Here is an 18,241-nt window from a genome sequence, read left to right as displayed (position 1 = left end):
AGGCCAAACAGCCAACTTCAACTTCTATTTTCTATGTTTCTATGCATCACAGATTTGACTAGCTTTGTTCTGGGCCGAGTTGACACCAGTAGCGGTGGGCAAGATTTTCTGTGATTTTTATTCCATTTGGTGAAAAATAAAAATACATACAATACGTACCCCAATATCCAAGAGTGAACTGACAGGTTTGTGATCACTGGTTCGAAGCTCCATGTGACTTCGATAACTTCTCTGATGAACACTTTCACCTCTCCAGAGCACACGATCACACCATGCTGGGACACGGCACTTGCCGCTGCCATGGAGAAACAATCAGCTTGTTACTTCAATACAATAAACCTTGAGGTATATTATATAGTATAAACAAACAGGAAATATTTCTAGTTGGCAAAAGTATCCGAACCTAGAGAAATTGTTCCAGACACAGGCCTATTTCACAGTTTACTGGAGTTGCTCGTATCAAACAAAGACTTCTCATTTGGAGACAAGCTGTGGGAGTGGGTAAATGTCTGAAAAGAATTAGGAGGCTACAGGAGAGCAGTAACCACAAGAGTGCCAATTTTCCTGCGATGCCCAGCAAGCATACCCTACAAAGGAAATTAGGATAACCCTACAACTTGCATTCTCAGACAAATGTGTTAGCCAATTTTTCTTATTCTTCAAGAGAGGTAAAAGTGAAATACCAAAACAGCGGAATGGCTGTAATTGCCATTAATTAGCTAGCAGCATATATTTGATCATGGAGAGCAAAACAGTTATGTTTTGAGTTACTTAAGATCCTTCTTTAGAATTCAAGATAGAAATATGATGGGTTTCATGCCTTTGAATGGGGTGGAGGATGGGTAAAAGAGGGTAGAGAGAGAACAAATTGGAAGGACTGGAATAGGGTACAAGGCAGAAGAGTTTAAGTAATGAAGACGTCATGGCACAAAAAGCAAACATTAATGGTTGAAGTGACTAAAACCTTTGTCCGGAGTGAGTGTGGATGATAGCTAATGTATTGATCTGAAAATATAAACTAAACAGACCAGCACATGGTAAAAACAAACAAAATGGGGGACAGAAGTCATGGATCAAATTGTTAAATATCAGTATTGAGTCAACAAGGTTGTAAAATGGTAAATAGGAAGAGGAGGTGCGGCTCCTTAGGCTTGCACTGAACTTCACTGGAACACAACAGCAGGCCAAGGACAAAAATGCAAATTAGTAAAGTGGTGAATTAAGATGGCAAGCAGCTAAAAGCTCAGGGTCACGCTTGACTGAATGCAACATACCAAAGTGATCACCAAATCTGGATTTGTTCCAAGAAATGTTAAAAAGATTGCATTGTGGGCAGTGAATATTGTATCTCAAATTGAAAGCTGTGTAAAGTAAAGCACTGCTCCACTTGCAGAGTGTATGGTGGATGTTGAGGAGAGAGGACGCAACAGTGCATGTGTACATCTCCTACTTTACCTAATAACGTGCCCTGACAAAGGACAAGATGTTGAGTTAATTGAGAAGTTGGGAAATGGCAGAGAATGATCCATTGAACATGAAGGCTGGTGGGGTTTTCAATTCATATTTGAGTCATTGAGTCAAACAGCACAGAAACAGACCTTCCAGTCCAACTCCTCTATGCCAATCAGGTTTCCCAAACTGAAACTAGTCTCATTTGCCTATGTTTTGGTCCATATCCCTCTAAATCTTTCTAATTCATGTACCTGTCCAAATACCTTTTTAGTGTCCAAGTATCTGCATCGACCACTTCCTCTAGCAGTTCATTCCATATACACACCACCCTCTGTGTGAAAAAGCTTTGCCTCAGGATCTTTCCCTGACCTTAAACCTATGCCCTCTAGTTTTGAATTTCCCTACCCTAGGGAAAAGGCCTTTACTATTCCCCTTACGACTTTGTAAACCTTTATGAGGTCACCTCTCAATCTCCTATGCTCCATGAAAAAAAACAGCTTATCCCACCTCTCCCTATTACTCAAACCCTCCAGTCCTGGTAACATTCTTTTAAGCCTTTTCTCCACCCATTCCAATTTAATAGTATAATTCTTAAAGCAGAGTGACCAGAACTGTACGCAGTACTCCAAAAGTGGCCTCACCAACATCCTGTGAAACCTCAACATGACGTCTCAACTCCAATACTCAAAGCTCTGACCAATAAAGACAAGCGTGCCAAATGCCTTCTTCCCCACCTTGTCCACCTGTGACAGCACTTTCAAGGAACTATGTACCTGTACCCTTACACCACTCTCTGTTCATCAATACGCACCAGGGCCTTACCATTAATTGTTTAAGTCCTGTCCTGGTTTGTCTTAAAATACAACACCTTGCATTTATCCAAATTAAACTCCATCTGCCACTTCTCAGCCCATTGGCCCAACTGTTTCTCCCTTGCCATATAGGTGTTACAAAATCAATTATTTTCAGCAATTTTGGATTTGATTTCAGATTTTCAATATCTGCAATCTTTTGTTTTTATCTTAAAATGTTCTTTTTTCCCCCCAATTGAGGCAAGTAAAGGGAAAACATTCAGGGTTCACAATACAGTCAAGGTTGAAAAGTAGAAAAGCTAAAATAAAATCAGATAACAGCAATCAGGTGATGCTAAGCCAGGATCATAAAATGAAATCTATCAACAAACACTGCCTTGGATCCCATTTACCACCCACCCCCAAGGAAAATAACAGGAAATAACATCCCTACAGGAAATGATGTCACCAACCCAAGGAAACCGAAACACATCAACAGAAAATGGGCCATGCCACCAGTGCTTCATCTGGAGGCTCACTGATGATGTTACCTAGTATGGTAACTAAACATCTGAAAACTAACCTTCCAGCTCAGCCAGCAAACCTACATCCAGTAAAAGGATTTGTAACTATTTTCATTTCATCTCCCAATTAATTAAAATTGGATTACTCTGTCAGTGGATTAGACTACTACTGAAGTATTTCAAGGAAAATTCAACGAAAAATTTAAGTGGGTATTCTAAAATATTGCAAGGTTATACTGGTTCACAGAAGATTTTCTTTTTTTTTCTGCAATCCGCAAATAAAATTAAAAAGGAGGCTCGAGCAAGACAATTAAAACTGATATTGTATACAATTTCCTGAACTGTACCCAAAATAGAAACAGTTTGTTACGATGTTTCATCGGTTCCATCAGCAAATCTACAAATGATGACAAAAACTTAAACAACCTGTTCACAAGATATTTTCTAAGATACCATTGTTAACAACTTGAACAACAAATCTGTCACGACTACTTACCTGGAGTCCCATCGATCAGATTTAGTGTCATACTTATAAGTTGGTCTGAAATGAATTTCTCCCTCATTGAAGTCTGCAAATGCTTTCTTAGTTTTGCGTTGGATATTTAACTAAAAAATACAAAAAGTGTCATAAGTAATGATTAAATAAATTTAATCAAATTATGCTCTTAATCCAAGCTAAAGTGCAGGTACACTGATGGAATTGGATATCAAACTGCCAAATGATTTTTATGTAAAAACATACAAATGCACATCAACAGTACCACAAACTACAAAGCAGTAAAGATACACTGTAACCTGATGCATATTACTAACAGGACATGCTTTAAGAACTGCTACAGCTTTTTAGATATTCAAGGGAACAAGTAAAATCACAATTTCCAAAAATATACAATTGGTCAATGTCAACAAGCAATGTCCTCTACAAAATACTCACAGTACACTGGCAATCTTAATGCTCCCCTACACTTCACATTCTATAATTTGACTTAAAATAGACCAGCTCATAAGTGTTCTCATAACTAAACGCACAATAAAATTAAGCACATGTACTAAAAACTCAAGAAGCATAGCAATAAACAAAAAGTTAACATTAGGTATTTTTCACATGAAACAATATAAGTTACGAGGCACATTCACACATTTTTCCCATGCTGATCCCACATAAAACAATAGCTGTTCATCTTTCAAAATTCTGCATTTCTGTTCTTTTACAAGAAGGGTCCTCACCGGCCAGCCTTTATTAGCCATCCCTAATTACTGACCACCACCTTCTCAAGGGCAATTAGGGATGGTCAGTAAAGGTTGGCCTAGCCAGTGACAACCACATCCCTATACTCCACAAATGGAGTTTAAAAATAAAAATAAGTTGCAGGTATAGCTTGGATATAGTCAAGCCAATCTATTATATTAATTATTAGTCGCAAAACATAATGTTTGGCATTTAAGTAAAACAATATAAACAAGTTAGCAGTACGAAACAAAATTGGCACATTTTCAAATACTTATAATTACAGTTCTAGTGATTATACAGAAGCTATTTATGGCACTATTTTCACAATTCTCAGGAGCTGAGCAAAGATAGTATAGAATCAGCAAGATTTAACTTTCCCTACTTGGTCATATTCCAAAAGTTTCTTCAAATCTTGCTTTTCTATCAATGCCTTCACTTCACTGGCATCTGGGAGACAGAGTCTGTAATTCAGATCCCCGAGCCAAATAACAACACTGTGACAAGAAAGAGGTGTAATGAGAAAGGTTAGAAAATTTGAAAAAAGTGGAGGAAATGCATTACAGCAAAGTCCAGCTTTTTGTTGGGGATATATTCCTGGAGAACCTTGCAAATTATGAAATTGCAAAGAGCAAACATATATTAGGATAGAAATCAATTGGATACATTGAAACTTTTGACATCTACAGCACAGCACATGTTAAATTCAATTAAAACATCTTTGAAATTTCTTTTTAAACTAGTGGAACAGTATAATAAATTGAGGAGTATATAAAACTTGTTAAGACTGACCTTAATCTTTGGGCACTTTGACAGAAGGTATCTAAGTGATGTTAGTGGAGGCCTATGTAAAATTTTTGTTTAACTGCACAAAGTAATTTTATACCTGTCTTCAAAGGAACACAGTGTTTATATAGAAACTGTACAATACAGTGCAAAGTAAGTTACGAGAAATAGCTAAGAGCACAATTTTTCCAGATAGCAAAATATTGCTGCTTTTCAACTTGACCTATGGAACTCGAATTACTTGGTTTACATTTGCAGTTCACACTAGCCAATGACTATTACAACAAACAGTTCTACATTTCTAACGTTTGGAGTATTTTTTCCCCTTTTTTCTGCATTAAATACTTGGCCAAATGGCTGAGGACCTAACTACCTGCTTTCAACCGACCTCTACTGTCATGATTTTAGAAAATGCACGAAAAATAATTTGCACTATTTTACAACAGAAATTGCAGAGTTATATTTTTTGATTATATTTTGTATATTATCAGAAGCGCACACCGAAATACTAAGTGTTTATTGTTCATTTGCCAGATGATTTGTTAAATCCAGTAAGTTCACAGTAAGTCCAAATTTACTTATGGAAGTTGGCTTGTTGGATTAAGTGCAAATAAAAACTATACTGCAAGTTGCCAGAATTGCGATACAGTATCACTTTTCCAAGTGCCAGCCAAATTGCCTAGTTTCAAATAAAAGATTAGAGGGCACAGATGTTTTCGTGAATTTCACCTTTACAGTTTGGGTTCAAATTTAAAATGATAAAAGTAAAATCCCTTGTATTCTATTTGTAAGAGTCCTAAATAGCATTTGTTTTGACATTCTTATTCCAGTAAACCAAGATGAACTACAACAGGAAATATCGTACTATTCAGCAAAATCAGAGAGACTAGTGCAAGACACACAGTGAGCCAAGAGAAAACTTTTTGTTTAATGACACCCAATATTGGGAGAAAGGAAGAGCTGTACAAAGAACAAGAACATTACAGCACAGCAACAGGCCATTTGGCCCTCCAAGCCTGTGGTCATCCAGAGCCTGCATGTAAATCTGCCGCCTATTTTCTAAGGATCTGTATCCCTTTGCTCCCTGCCCATTCATGTATCTGTCTAGTTACATCTTAAATGACGCTATCATTCCTGCTCCTACCACCTCCACTGGCAACGCATTCCAGGCACCCACCACCCTGTGCGTGAAGAACCTTCCACACGTGTCCCTTAAACGTTTCCCCTCTCACTCTGAACTCGTGACCCCTAGTAATTGAATCCTCCACTCTGGGGAAAAAAGGTTCTTGCTATCCACCCTGTCTACACCTCTCATGATTTTGTCGGCCTCAAATCAGGTCCCACCCTCAACCTTCTTCTTTCCAAAGAAAATAATCTACTCAACCTCTCCTCATAGCTAGCACCCTCCACACCAGGCAACATCCTGGTGAACCTCGTCTGCACCCTCTCCAAAGCATCCACATCCTTTTGGTAATGTGGCGACCAGAATTGTACACAGTATTCCAAATGTGGCTGAACCAAAGTCTTATATAACTGTAACATGACCTGCCAACTTTTGTACTCAATGCCCCATCTGACGAAGGAAAGCATGCTGTATGCTTTCTTGACCACTCTACTGACCTGCGTTGCCACCTCCAGGGAACAATGGACCTGAACACCCAGGTCTCTCTGTACATCAATGTTCCCTAGGACTTTTCCATCTACTGTACAGTTCAGTCTTGAAATGGATCTTCCAAAATACATCACCTCGCATTTGTCTGGATTGAACTCCATCTGCCATTTCTTCGCCCAACTCTCCAATCTATCTATATTCTACTGTATTCTCTGATAGTCTCCTTCACTATCTGCAAACTTGCTAATGAGGCAACCTACATTTGCATCCAAATCATTTATGTATATCACAAACAAGTGGTCCCAGCACAGATCCCTGTGGAACACCATTGATAATAGGTCTCCATTTTGAGAAGCTCCCTTCCACTTCTACTGTCTCCTGTTGCCCAACCAGTTCTCTATCCATCTAGCTAGAACATCCTGGACCCCATGCGACTTCATCTTCCTCATCAGACTACCAAGGGGAACCTTATCAAATGCCTTACTGAATTCCACGTATATGACATCTACATTCCTTCCCTCAATAATCAACTTTGTCACCTCTTCAAAAGAATTCTATTAAGTTTGTAAGACATGACTTTCCCTGCATAAAACTATGCTGCCTATCACAGATAAGCCCATTTTCTTCCAAATGGATAGATGCCCTATTCCTCAGTATCGTCTCCAGTAGCCTTCCTACCAATGACGTCAGGCTCACAGGGCTGTAATTACCCTAGATTATATCTGCTATCTTTTTAAAAAAAGGGGACATTAGCAATTCTCCAGTTCCCTGGGACCTTACCCAAAGTCAAAGAGATGTACAACGTGGAAACAGACCCTTCGGTCCAACCTGTCCATGCCGACCAGATATCCCAACCCAATCTACTCCCACCTGCCAGCAGCTGGCCCATATCCCCCCAAACCCTTCCTATTCATATACCCATCCAAATGCCTCATAAATGTTGCAATTGTACCAGCCTCCACCACATCCTCTGGCAGCTCATTCCATACACGTATCACCCTCTGCGTGAAAAAGTTGCCCCGTAGGTCTCTTTTATATCTTTCCCCTCTCACCCTAAACCTATGACCTTTAGTTCTGGAATCCCCGATCCCAGGGAAAAGACTTTGCCTATTTACCCTATCCATACCCCTCAATTTTGTAAACCTCAAAAAGGTCACCCCTCAGGCTCCCTCACTCCAGAGAAAATAGCCCCAGCCTGTTCAGCCTCTCCCTATAGCTCAAATCTTCCAACCCTCGCAACATTCTTGTAAATCTTTTCTGAACCCTTTCAACTTTCACAGCATCTTTCCGATAGGAAGGAGATCAGAACTGCACACAATATTCCAACAGTGGCCTAACCAATGTCCTGTACAGCCGCAACATGACCTCCCAACTCCTGTACTCAATACTCTGACCAATAAAGGAAACGCCTTCTTCACTATCCTATCTACTTGCGACTCCACTTTCAAGGAGCTATGAACCAGCACTCCAAGGTCTCTTTGTTCAGCAACACTCCCTAGGACCTTACAATTAAGTGTATAATTCCTGCTAAGATTTGCTTTCCCAAAATGCAGCATCTTGCATTTATCTCTGAATTAAATTCCATCTGCCACTTCTCAGCCCATTGGCCCATCTGGTCAAGATCCTGTTGTAATCTGAGGTAACCCTCTTCGCTGTCCACTACACGTACAATTTTGGTGTCTTCTGCCAACTTACTAACTGCACCTCTTATGCTCGCATCCAAATCATTTATGTAAATGAGAGGACCCAGCACTGATCCTTGTGGCACTCCACTGGTCACAGGTCTCCAGTCTGAAAAACAACCCTCCACCACCACCCTGTCTTCTACCTTTGAGCCAGTGCTGTATCCAAATGGCTAGTTCTCCCTGTATTGCATGAGATCTAACCTTGCTAATCAGTCTCCCATGGGGAACCTTGTCGAACGCCTTACTGAAGTCCATATAGATCACATCCACCACTCTACCCTCATCAGTCCTCTTTGTTACCTCCTCAAAAAACTCAATCAAGTTTGAGAGACATGATTTCCAACACACAAAACCATGTTGACTATCCCGAATCAGTCCTTGCCTTTCCAAATACATGTACATCCTGTCCCTCAGGATTCCCTCCATCAACTTGCCCACCACCGACATCACGCTCACTGGTCTCTAGTTCCCTAGCTTGTCTTTACCACCGTTCTTAGAAAAATTGACACCACATTTGCCAACCTCCAGTCTTCTGGTGCCTCACCTGTGACTATCGATGATACAAATATCTCAGCAAGAGGCCCAGCAATCACTTCTCTAGCTTCCCACAGAGTTCTAGGGTACACCTGATCAGGCCCTGGGGATTTATCCACCTTTAACCGTTTCAAGACATCCAGCACTTCCTCCTCTGTAATATGGGCATTTTGTAAGATGTCACCATCTATTTCCCTACAGTGTATATCTTCCAAATCCTTTTCCACAGTAAATACTGATGCAAAACTCATTTCGTATCTCCCCCATTTTCTGCAGCTCCACACAGAGGCCACCTTGCTGATCTTTCAGGAGCCCTATTCTCTCCCTAGTTATCCTTTTGTCCTTAATATATTTGTAAAAACTCTTTGGATTCTCCTTAATTCTATTTGCCAAAGCTATCTCATGTCCCCTTTTTTGCCCTCCTGATTTCCCTCTTAAGTATACTCTTCTAAAGATTCACTCGATCTATCCTGTCTATACCTTACATATGATTCCTCCTTTTTCTTAACCAAACCCTCAATTTCTTTAGTCATCCAGCATTCCCTATTCCTACCAGCCTTTCCTTTCACTCTCACAGGAATATATGTTCTCTGGATTCTCATTATCCCATTTCTGAAGTCTTCCCATTTTCCAGCCATCCCTTTACCTGCGAACATCTGCCCCCAGTCAGCTTTCGAAAGTTCTTGCCTAATACCGTCAAAACTGGCCTTTCTCCAATTTAGAACTTCAACTTTTACATCTGGTCTATCCTTTTCCATCATTATTTTAAATCTTATGGAATTATGGTCGCAGGCCCCAAAATGCTCCCCTGCTGACACCTCAGTCACCTGCCCTGCCTTACTTCCCAATAGTAGGTCAAGTTTTGCACCTTCTCTAGTAGGTACAGCCACATACTGAATCAGAAAATTGTCTTGTACGCACTTAACAAATTCCTCTCCATCTAAACCCTTAACACTATGGCAGTCCCAGTCTATGTTTGCAAAGTTAAAATCCCCTACCATAACCACCCTATTATTCTTATAGATAGCTGAGATCTCCTTACAAGTTTGTTTCTCAATTTCCCTCTGACTATTAGGGGGTCTATAATACAATCCCAATAAGGTGATCATCTTATTTCTTATTTCTCAGTTCCACCCAAATAACTTCCCTGGATGTATTTCCGGGAATATCCTCCTTCAGCACAGCTATAATGCTATCCCTTATCAAAAATGCCACTCCTCCTCCTCTCTTGCCTCCCTTTCTATCCTTCCTGTAGCATTTGTATCCTGGAACATTAAGCTGCCAGCCCTGTCCATCCCTGATCCATGTTTCTGTAATTGCTATGATATCCCAGTCCCATGTTCCTGGCCATGCCCTGAGTTCATCTGCCTTCCCTGTTAGGCCCCTTACATTGAAATAAATGCAGTTTAATTTATTAGTCCTACCTTGTCCCTGCTTGCCCTGACTGTTTGACTCACTTCTGTTCTCAACTGTACCAGTCTCATTGACCTTGAGAAATCAAACATCTATCCCTAACCTCAATATGCACCATGTCGGTGCATTCGGTGAATATCGATGCAAAGTACTCATTAAGAATCTCACCCATGTTCTGACTCCACACATATCTTTCTTCCTTTGGGTTTGAGTGGGCCAACCCTTTCCCTAGTTACCCTCTTGCTCATTATTTAAAAGGTTTTGGGGTTTTCCTTAACCCTGCTCACTAAGGATAACAAATTCCCCCAATTAGACCTCTTAATTCCTCGTTTCAGATTGGTCGTACATTCCCAATATTCTTCCAAAGCTTTGTCTGACTTCAGTCGCCTCGACCTTATGTACGCATCCTTTTTCCTCTTCACTAGTCTCACAACTTCACCTGTCATCCATGTACTGCATTCAAACATATTCTTGTATTATTCTTGACTCTGAACACTAGGTTCAGAAACTGGTGCTCTAACTGCAATAGAATCTTACTAATCATTGCAAACATCCTCACTTTGTTAAGCTCAATATATGTACACTCTCAAAATAATGACTGTGCTTACACAAACATGGGGCTGAGGATCAGTTGTTCAATTCTGACCCCATGAGCAGTTATTTCTTAAGCACGTTTTCATACTCACTCATGTTTACTAATGCTTATAGATGGTTGATTCTGCTGAGCTACTTGGAAAATCATGCGTGCACAGATATCTTTGTAATCCTGATTTCGTCTCTCAAAGTCTTCCACGTGAGCAGCTAGGTGAGAGTTCACTATGCAGAAACTTGTGTTGTGAAAGACAAACCGCACTGCCACTCCACCTTTATTACCCTGAGAACAGGAACACATGCACGTTACTTAGTCTTTTGGAATTCTGGTTCATTTCTGACAAAAACCTGTATATTTTATCGAGAAAGTAGATCTGATGTTATATTTTAACATAAGCACTTGGTAGTTTTCTTTTAAAAACAGACAGGTAGCACAAAAATAATTTGAAGTATTATGAATATTCTGATCGCACAATAGTAAACACTAGATCAATTATAATTGATGCAATTTGTCATAAGCCAAAGTTAGGTATAATTCTTTCCTAGGCCTAGATTTGTCAGAAAATCTTTGGATTCGTCATTTATTAATGGCAGTGTCCCAACAATCTTAAACATATGGTTTTCTTTTATAATTAAAGACCTTAAAATGATGATGTAAAATTATTTTGTCTCATGCTTTATACTAATATGAAAGGTGGTAAATATTTCCAGCAACCACTGAATTGTAGTAAACAAAAAACTGGAAATTCAGTATCTGTAAAAAGAAAAATAGTATTCTTCAGCGAGCTCAATAATTTTGTTCTTACCATCTTTCCCATGATTCCTGTTCCTACTGTCTCTGCTTCCACATCTCTTATGTACTTCTCATGCTCCTTTTTAACAAATATGATCATCATCATTCCAACTAAACGAATCAATTTAATCTAAAACATGGTAAAGGGGAAAAATAAGTGAGATACAAAATGTTATGAATGACAGGAAATGTACACATATGGAGAAACAGTACATCTTGCAGTCTCAGTTTTGGAAGTGGGAAATTGGAGCCACATTTTTTTTTAATTATCCTTTTCTTATGTCCACCATTGTCATTAACAACAAAACTGTGAGAATTAGCAAATCCTCTGCTTTCAAACCTCATGCACCTGGTGGTACTTGCCTGGAAAATTAAAGAACAAATTTCTTTGAACTTTAACTCTGTCCACTCAGTGAATTTCTGATGTAAACAGAGCCTTATTTAGCATCACATTTACCAGATGATTCAACACTCCCTGTGTGATACAGTAATGGCATTCTACTCAACTGGACACATGTATTTTCTCTATTTCAGCTTTCTGTGAGTGCTGTCTTCAGACAACATTCTTCCGTTAAAAAGATTTACCTGTGCATACCATTGACCTCTCCCCACAATACCGAGTATTCCAAAATAATTTTGGCATATCAAGAAATATGCTAATGAAAAACTATCAACGGAAAATGACACCAATATGGGAAGGTGATATCTCCCCCACCACACCCCACCCCCCCCAGCCTGATCTTTGTAACAGAACCACAGAAAAGTTGTGCCATATTAAAAGAAAGTCCTTTAAAAGAAACAATTTATTTGAATCAATCTCAACTATTTAGACACTCAACTAATTTTGTGCAATTTGCAGACACTAACTTACTTTGTAATATTTGGATTTTTGGTGCAAACTTCTTTCTACAGCACTCAGCCATTCTTGTTCCTTGGAAGATTCAAAGTAAAAGAAAGCTTCTGTACTCAGATCCAACTCCTGAAAACTTAAATCAAGTAAAAGAATTTGTGATTGAAGTCAACATCTCGAGCAAGATTGCATCTAAGAACAAAATAAACCCTGAAAGGTAAGGTAGCATACAGCTCAAATGATTTTCAACATATACAAGTAACTCAAGAATTATAAAAATAAATTGGTGCTCTACTTGACCTCAGCCTCCGTAGTTGCATCTTTTCACAACAGTATTGGGAAGAATGACCATTGCACAGGCCTCATGAAGACCAAGACTAAACTTCACATTTAGGATGCTCTCTCCTGCATTACCACCATAAATCGGACTCCAAGCTTTACAACATGAAAGGGCGCCTTCAGTCCATCATATCGACACCAGTAATCAAGCATCATTCTATTCTAATCCCATTTTCTTTGCTGCATGCATGCAAAACAGCAGAAGCAGCATGCAATATATATACAGAGTAATCTCGATTATCCGAATGAGATGGATGGGCACTATTTCGTTCAAATAATTGATTATTCGGTTAATTGATTTCCTCTGGGGCTCAGTTTTCTGTGAAGTCTGCTCCCTGTTTAGGCAAAAGCACACTGCATGCGAGAACCCGACTCCCATCTACTCCCAGCCTGCCCCCAGTCCCGTCTGCCCCAACCCCGCCCTCCCATCCCCCTTAACCCCACCCGCCAACACTGCCTGCTCCCACCCTGCCCTCCCATCCAACCCCAAACCTGCCCACTCTCACTTCACCCTGTTCACCCCCAAACCTGTCTGTTCCCACCCCGTCCTCCCATCCGCCCCCTGCCAACCCTGCCCGCTCCCACCCTAACCCTCCCGTCCACCCCCAAAACTGTCCGCTCCCACCTGTGAATGAACTTGACCTACATCGCCTTTCCTCCACTTGCTACACCAAAATCCAAAAATCCTTTCTAATATTGCCACTTGACCACAGCAGATTAAGATGGCAGCTCATTCTGCAGAATTATTAAGGACGTGCAAAAATGGTCAGATCCCATGAAACAATAAAACAAACTATTTATGACAATTTAATAATGTCTCTTACCCTAGACAATACACATCAGGTGGGTGAGGGTCAGCACGAAGCCATGGATCCAAACTAGTATCAGGAGATTGTCCATTCACATTCCAGGTGCCAATAAAAAACCTGGAGACAGAATCATAAATGGAATTCTCATTTGTAATTTAAGATTGACCTTTACAAAGGTAAAATGAGTATTTGATTTTAAAAAAGTATACCAACTCTAATCATATGATGTAACCATGAAGATAAAATAGACATTAGCAAGTTTTGAGAAGATTTGTAGCTCAGGGCTGAGGTTCTGGATGTAGGTTTGCTCGCTGAGCTGGAAGGTCCGTTTTCAGATGTTTTGTCACCATACTAGGTAACATCTTCAACGAGTGTCTGAATGAAGCACTGGTGGTGTAGCCCGCTTTCTATTTATATGTTTGGGTTTCCTTGGGTTTCCAGGTGGTGTCATTTCCTGTTCCTTTTCTCAGGGGATGGTAAATGGGATCCAAGTCAATGTGTCTGTTGATAGAGTTCCAGTTAGAATGCCATGCTTCTAGGAATTCTCATGCATGTCTCTGCTTGGCTTTTCCTAGAATGGATGTGTTGTCCTAGTTGAAGTGGTGTCCTTCCTCATCCGTATGTAAGGATACTAGTGCGAGTGGTTCATGTCTTTTTGTGGCTAGTTGATGTTCATGTATCCTGGTGGCTAGTTTTCTGCCGGTCTGTCCAATCTAGTGTTTGTTACAGTTCTTACAAGGTATTTCGTAGATGATATTAGTTTTACTTGTTGTTTGTATAGGGTCTTTCAAGTTCATTAGCCGTGTTTTAACGTGTTGGTGGGTTTGTGGGCTATGATGCCAAGGGGTCTGAGTCATCAGGCAGTTATTTCCAAGATGTCTTTGATGTAGGGGAGAGTGGCTAGGGTTTCTGGATGTGTTTTGTCTGCTTGTTTGGGTTTGTTGCTAAGAAATCGGTGGACTGTGTTCATTGGGTACCCATTCTTTTTGAATAATCTGCTCTACACAGTGCAGAGGAAAATCACCGATACAGTGTATTCAAAAAGAATGGATACCCAATGAACACAGTCTTCTGATTTCTCAGCAACAAATGGTGACAGTGGTGTCTGTGACATTGCCTGCTAAGGCATAATTCCAAGAATGCAACTGACAAGCTATTCCTTAACTAGTCTGTGGGACAAATTCCCCAATTTTGACACAAACTCCAAAATGTTCAAATTCAAGTTGTCCAAGTTCTGACCTTACGAGGGAGGAAGGTTTATCGATGAACCAGTAAAAGATGGTTGTGCCTGTGAGACTAGTTTAAGGAATTCATGCAGAGATGTCCTGGAGCGGAGATCACACCACAACCATCTTCCTGTGTGCTCATTATTACATTTATTCAGTGGTACTCCCTGCTGGGAAAAACTGACTTCAGTTTTGTAAAGAACCTTTAATGCTACACTCAGTCAAATGTGGCTTTGATGTGAAGGGCACTCACTTCTGAGGTTCAGTTCATGTCCATGCTTGAACAAAGGTTGTAATGAGGTCAAGGATCCTTGGCAGAACCCAAACTGAGCATGAGTAAGGAGGTTGAGAACAAAGAACAGCACAGCAAAGGAACAGGCCCTTTGGCCCTCCAAATCTGCTCCGATACATTTTGCCCTTCCATACTAAAGTTGTCTTCACTTAGGAGGATCCATATCCCAGTATTCCCTTCCTATTCATGTATTCATCCAGTTGTTTCTTGAATGCTGCTATCGTATCTGCGTCTACCACATCCTTTGGCAGTGCGTTCCAAGCACTCACCATCACAAAACTTGCCACGTACATCTCTTTTAAACTGCTGCCCATCTTCCCCCCCCAACCCCCGTGTTGACCGTGCCATAATGTTTAGACTGATTCTAATCTAAAAAGTGTTAACAGAGTCTTACATGGATTCATGCAGTTTTTGAGCAAAGTACAATGTAACTCTGCAAGTACAAATTCACCCCACAAACGTATATGTATATGTGTGCATGTGGGTTTTTAACAATTTAATCAATTGTGTCCTCCACAGCCACCTGATGAAGGAGTGGCGCTCCGAAAGCTAGTGCTTCCAATTAAACCTGTTGGACTATAACCTGGTGTTGTGTGATTTTTCACATTTGATCCAATACCATGAAACATCACGAGATCCACAGAAAACAGTGAGGACTCTGAAGGCAATTCTCTGTTGACTGTCAAGCACTGATAGGAAAGGACATACAGAGATGGTGTTGATATTGTCTGGGATGTTGTCTGTAAGGTATGTTATGTTAAGTATGATTACATGATGCTGTTTGACTAGTCTGACTAATATTCTCAATTTTGGCACAAGACTCCAGAAATCAGTAAGGAAGATATTGCAAGGTCAACAGGGCTGTGTTTGCCAGTGGCATTTCCTATCTGTAGGTCACTGTTAAATGGTCTATACAGTTTCATTCTTCTTTTGAGACTTCCAGTCAGTTTGATAAAACTGAATGGCTTGCTGTGGCCATTTCTCAGGACAAATTAGTGTCAACTTTATTGCTTTGGATCAGAAGTCACATGTAGGCCAAACCAAGTAATGACAAGCAGTGTTCCTTGCCTAAAAGGACATTGTTAGTTTGTAATTCCAGATGATTTTTAAATTTATTTTTAATCCAAATGCCATCATCCACCATGATGGGATTCAAACCTGAAGCCCAGAACGTCGGTGGGTTGCTGGTCCAGTGACAACACTACCCATGGACTCCCCGTTTCTCTTTTCTTTAAATCTACCCAACCTTTACTCGCTAATACGCATTATATTTCTAACTTGCTCTAGTTCCGATGAAAGGTTATTGACCCCAAATGTTAAATAGATTTTTCTATGGATGCTGCCTAACCTGAGTAATTCCAGCATTTTCTATTTTTATTTCAGACATCTAAAATCCACAGGGGATTACTTTGTATGATGAGTTTGTAGTTGGAGATAATATATTCAGTTCTGAGTATCCATTTTGGGAAACGATACAGAAAATTTATTGGACATCAATAGTAACAGATTATATTTGGTTAAAATATGGAATCTAGTCACAAAGTTTTTGTGTCGCAAAATCTATGAACTTTTAAAAACTATAACATTCAAAAAGGAATATTAGAAAGTGTTAATTGGCCTGGAAATCTTTCCATTACTCCACACAATTCTCGAAGGACAAAGTCCGGAAACTGAAAAGAAAATGGACTAAATAGTCGAATGCCTATCTAGCTGATAAAACTGTTGCCTGCTCCCTTCCTATGTGCAGAGAGTACTGGTTATGTCAGCTGCCACAGCAGGATTCAAAATGTGGCTGCACATATGCCGTTATGTCACCACATTCCACACAGTGATGTCAGTGCATTGATTACCACACCTTTCCAATTGCCTTACTGCTTGACTACTTTCTTTCCTGCTCCCTCTAGCTCTTCACATTCAGTCCAAACCATGGGAGGCAGCACTGTGGTGGTGGTGGGGGCGGGGGGCGGGGGGGGGGGGGGGGGGGGGGGTTCCCCTCAGCCATCTACTTTGCTTCCTTTTGATGTCAGATTATTTTTCTTCTTTGCTGAGTGTTTAAGTTTAATTATCTAATTCAATAATCATCTTATTAAATCTCTGTTGCTTTGCTACTGAACTTTGGTGCTATAAAACATCCTAGCGTTTTCAGGAATTAATTGCCTTAATGCTACCCATATAAATTGGTAACAATATCCTTGGGTCAGTAAAAATGGTCAGCTTCCAATGTTTTTTCAAATCACATTCTCTCAGCTTTTTTATAAAATGGTTTTGTCACTTCTGAATGACATCAGCTCCTTTTTTTACATGGCTACTTTCTTTGTGCCACCAAAAGGGGGCGTTTGAATCATTTGCAACCAAACAGTAACTTTATGAAATGAAAACTGTGAAGAGATGGATGAAAAGAGACAAAAAAAATCTTTCTTAGAAGCTTGTCAGGATGGAGATAGCCCTTCAGATTTGTTAGATAGTTGAACTTCAGACTTGATTATGATTTTGCCCTTCTCAAACTATGAAACAAGTGTGATTAAGCTCTCAGAATAAAACATCCCCAGAATTAGAAAAAAATGAATTCTCTATGCTAAATGTTATAAAGATTAAATGAATAATCAATCTATATTAGATATTATTATAACATATTGAGATGGAAGAAAATACTGACCTAAAATTCTGAATGTTGACATACTCTCTCTCCCGCCGTGCAAGGTAATGCTTAATCAGGCCTTCTCTGGCAACAGACTGATTACTTGGCTCAAACAGCTTTCTCATGGTATTGGATACTCTCGGTTGCCCATTTCGTGGTATATCCTTCTCAGTACTTGGCCTATAAAGCACATACATACATAATTAAGTTTCCAATTGTTGCTTTAAAGTGAATGTGAAAAGGAATTAGAAAGAGAGGAATACAAACCCTTAAAAGAGCTTGCTATGTGAGGAACAGCTAGTGCCAACTACAGGTAAACAGCAAAAACAATAATGGAAAACCCATCTGTGTGGTCATTCTACTCAAAACTTAAAACCAGTACACACAGATTAAAAGTTTCTCAGTTGCCGATGTCTTTAGCTTTTACCTGGACATGAAAAAGTTAATTGTAACAGTGCTTCTGAAACCTTTCACAACAAGCCCCCATGCTAAAACCTCAGACTTTGAGTGACTCCAGAATCAAGACTGGAGGCAAGGTGGTTGAGAGGGCTGCTCAGCAGGGTAGTTTACACTGCTGGGTTTTCCCTGAAAAAAGCTAAGACCCACCTCTTAAAAGGCTGTGCTTGTAGCAGCAATTAGGTCCCAGAGAGCAGATGATTAAGCTATGCCTACCGAAGG

At 40.0% G+C, this 18,241-nt stretch overlaps 1 protein-coding gene across 5 annotated transcripts in view; it reads right to left on the bottom strand.

Annotated features, from left to right (window-relative positions):
* The window catches only part of ocrl (OCRL inositol polyphosphate-5-phosphatase), a 115,303-nt gene that overhangs the window by 47,217 nt on the left and 49,845 nt on the right, over positions 1 to 18,241 (bottom strand). For all 5 annotated transcript variants that reach the window (XM_072595077.1, XM_072595078.1, XM_072595080.1 and 2 more), the window contains 8 exons: positions 17,582 to 17,743; positions 13,423 to 13,524; positions 12,281 to 12,395; positions 11,423 to 11,539; positions 10,712 to 10,899; positions 4,381 to 4,492; positions 3,264 to 3,373; positions 160 to 295 (listed from right to left, as the gene is read on the bottom strand). In XM_072595077.1, coding sequence (XP_072451178.1) covers positions 160 to 295; positions 3,264 to 3,373; positions 4,381 to 4,492; positions 10,712 to 10,899; positions 11,423 to 11,539; positions 12,281 to 12,395; positions 13,423 to 13,524; positions 17,582 to 17,743 — 1,042 coding nt within the window. The remainder of the gene's footprint in view (positions 1 to 159; positions 296 to 3,263; positions 3,374 to 4,380; positions 4,493 to 10,711; positions 10,900 to 11,422; positions 11,540 to 12,280; positions 12,396 to 13,422; positions 13,525 to 17,581; positions 17,744 to 18,241) is intronic.

Source organism: Chiloscyllium punctatum, chromosome 25, assembly GCF_047496795.1.
Source record: "Chiloscyllium punctatum isolate Juve2018m chromosome 25, sChiPun1.3, whole genome shotgun sequence".
Lineage (NCBI taxonomy): Eukaryota > Metazoa > Chordata > Chondrichthyes > Orectolobiformes > Hemiscylliidae > Chiloscyllium > Chiloscyllium punctatum.
Note: the sequence above shows the minus strand (reverse complement) of the source record. Positions and strands in the feature narration are given on the sequence as shown.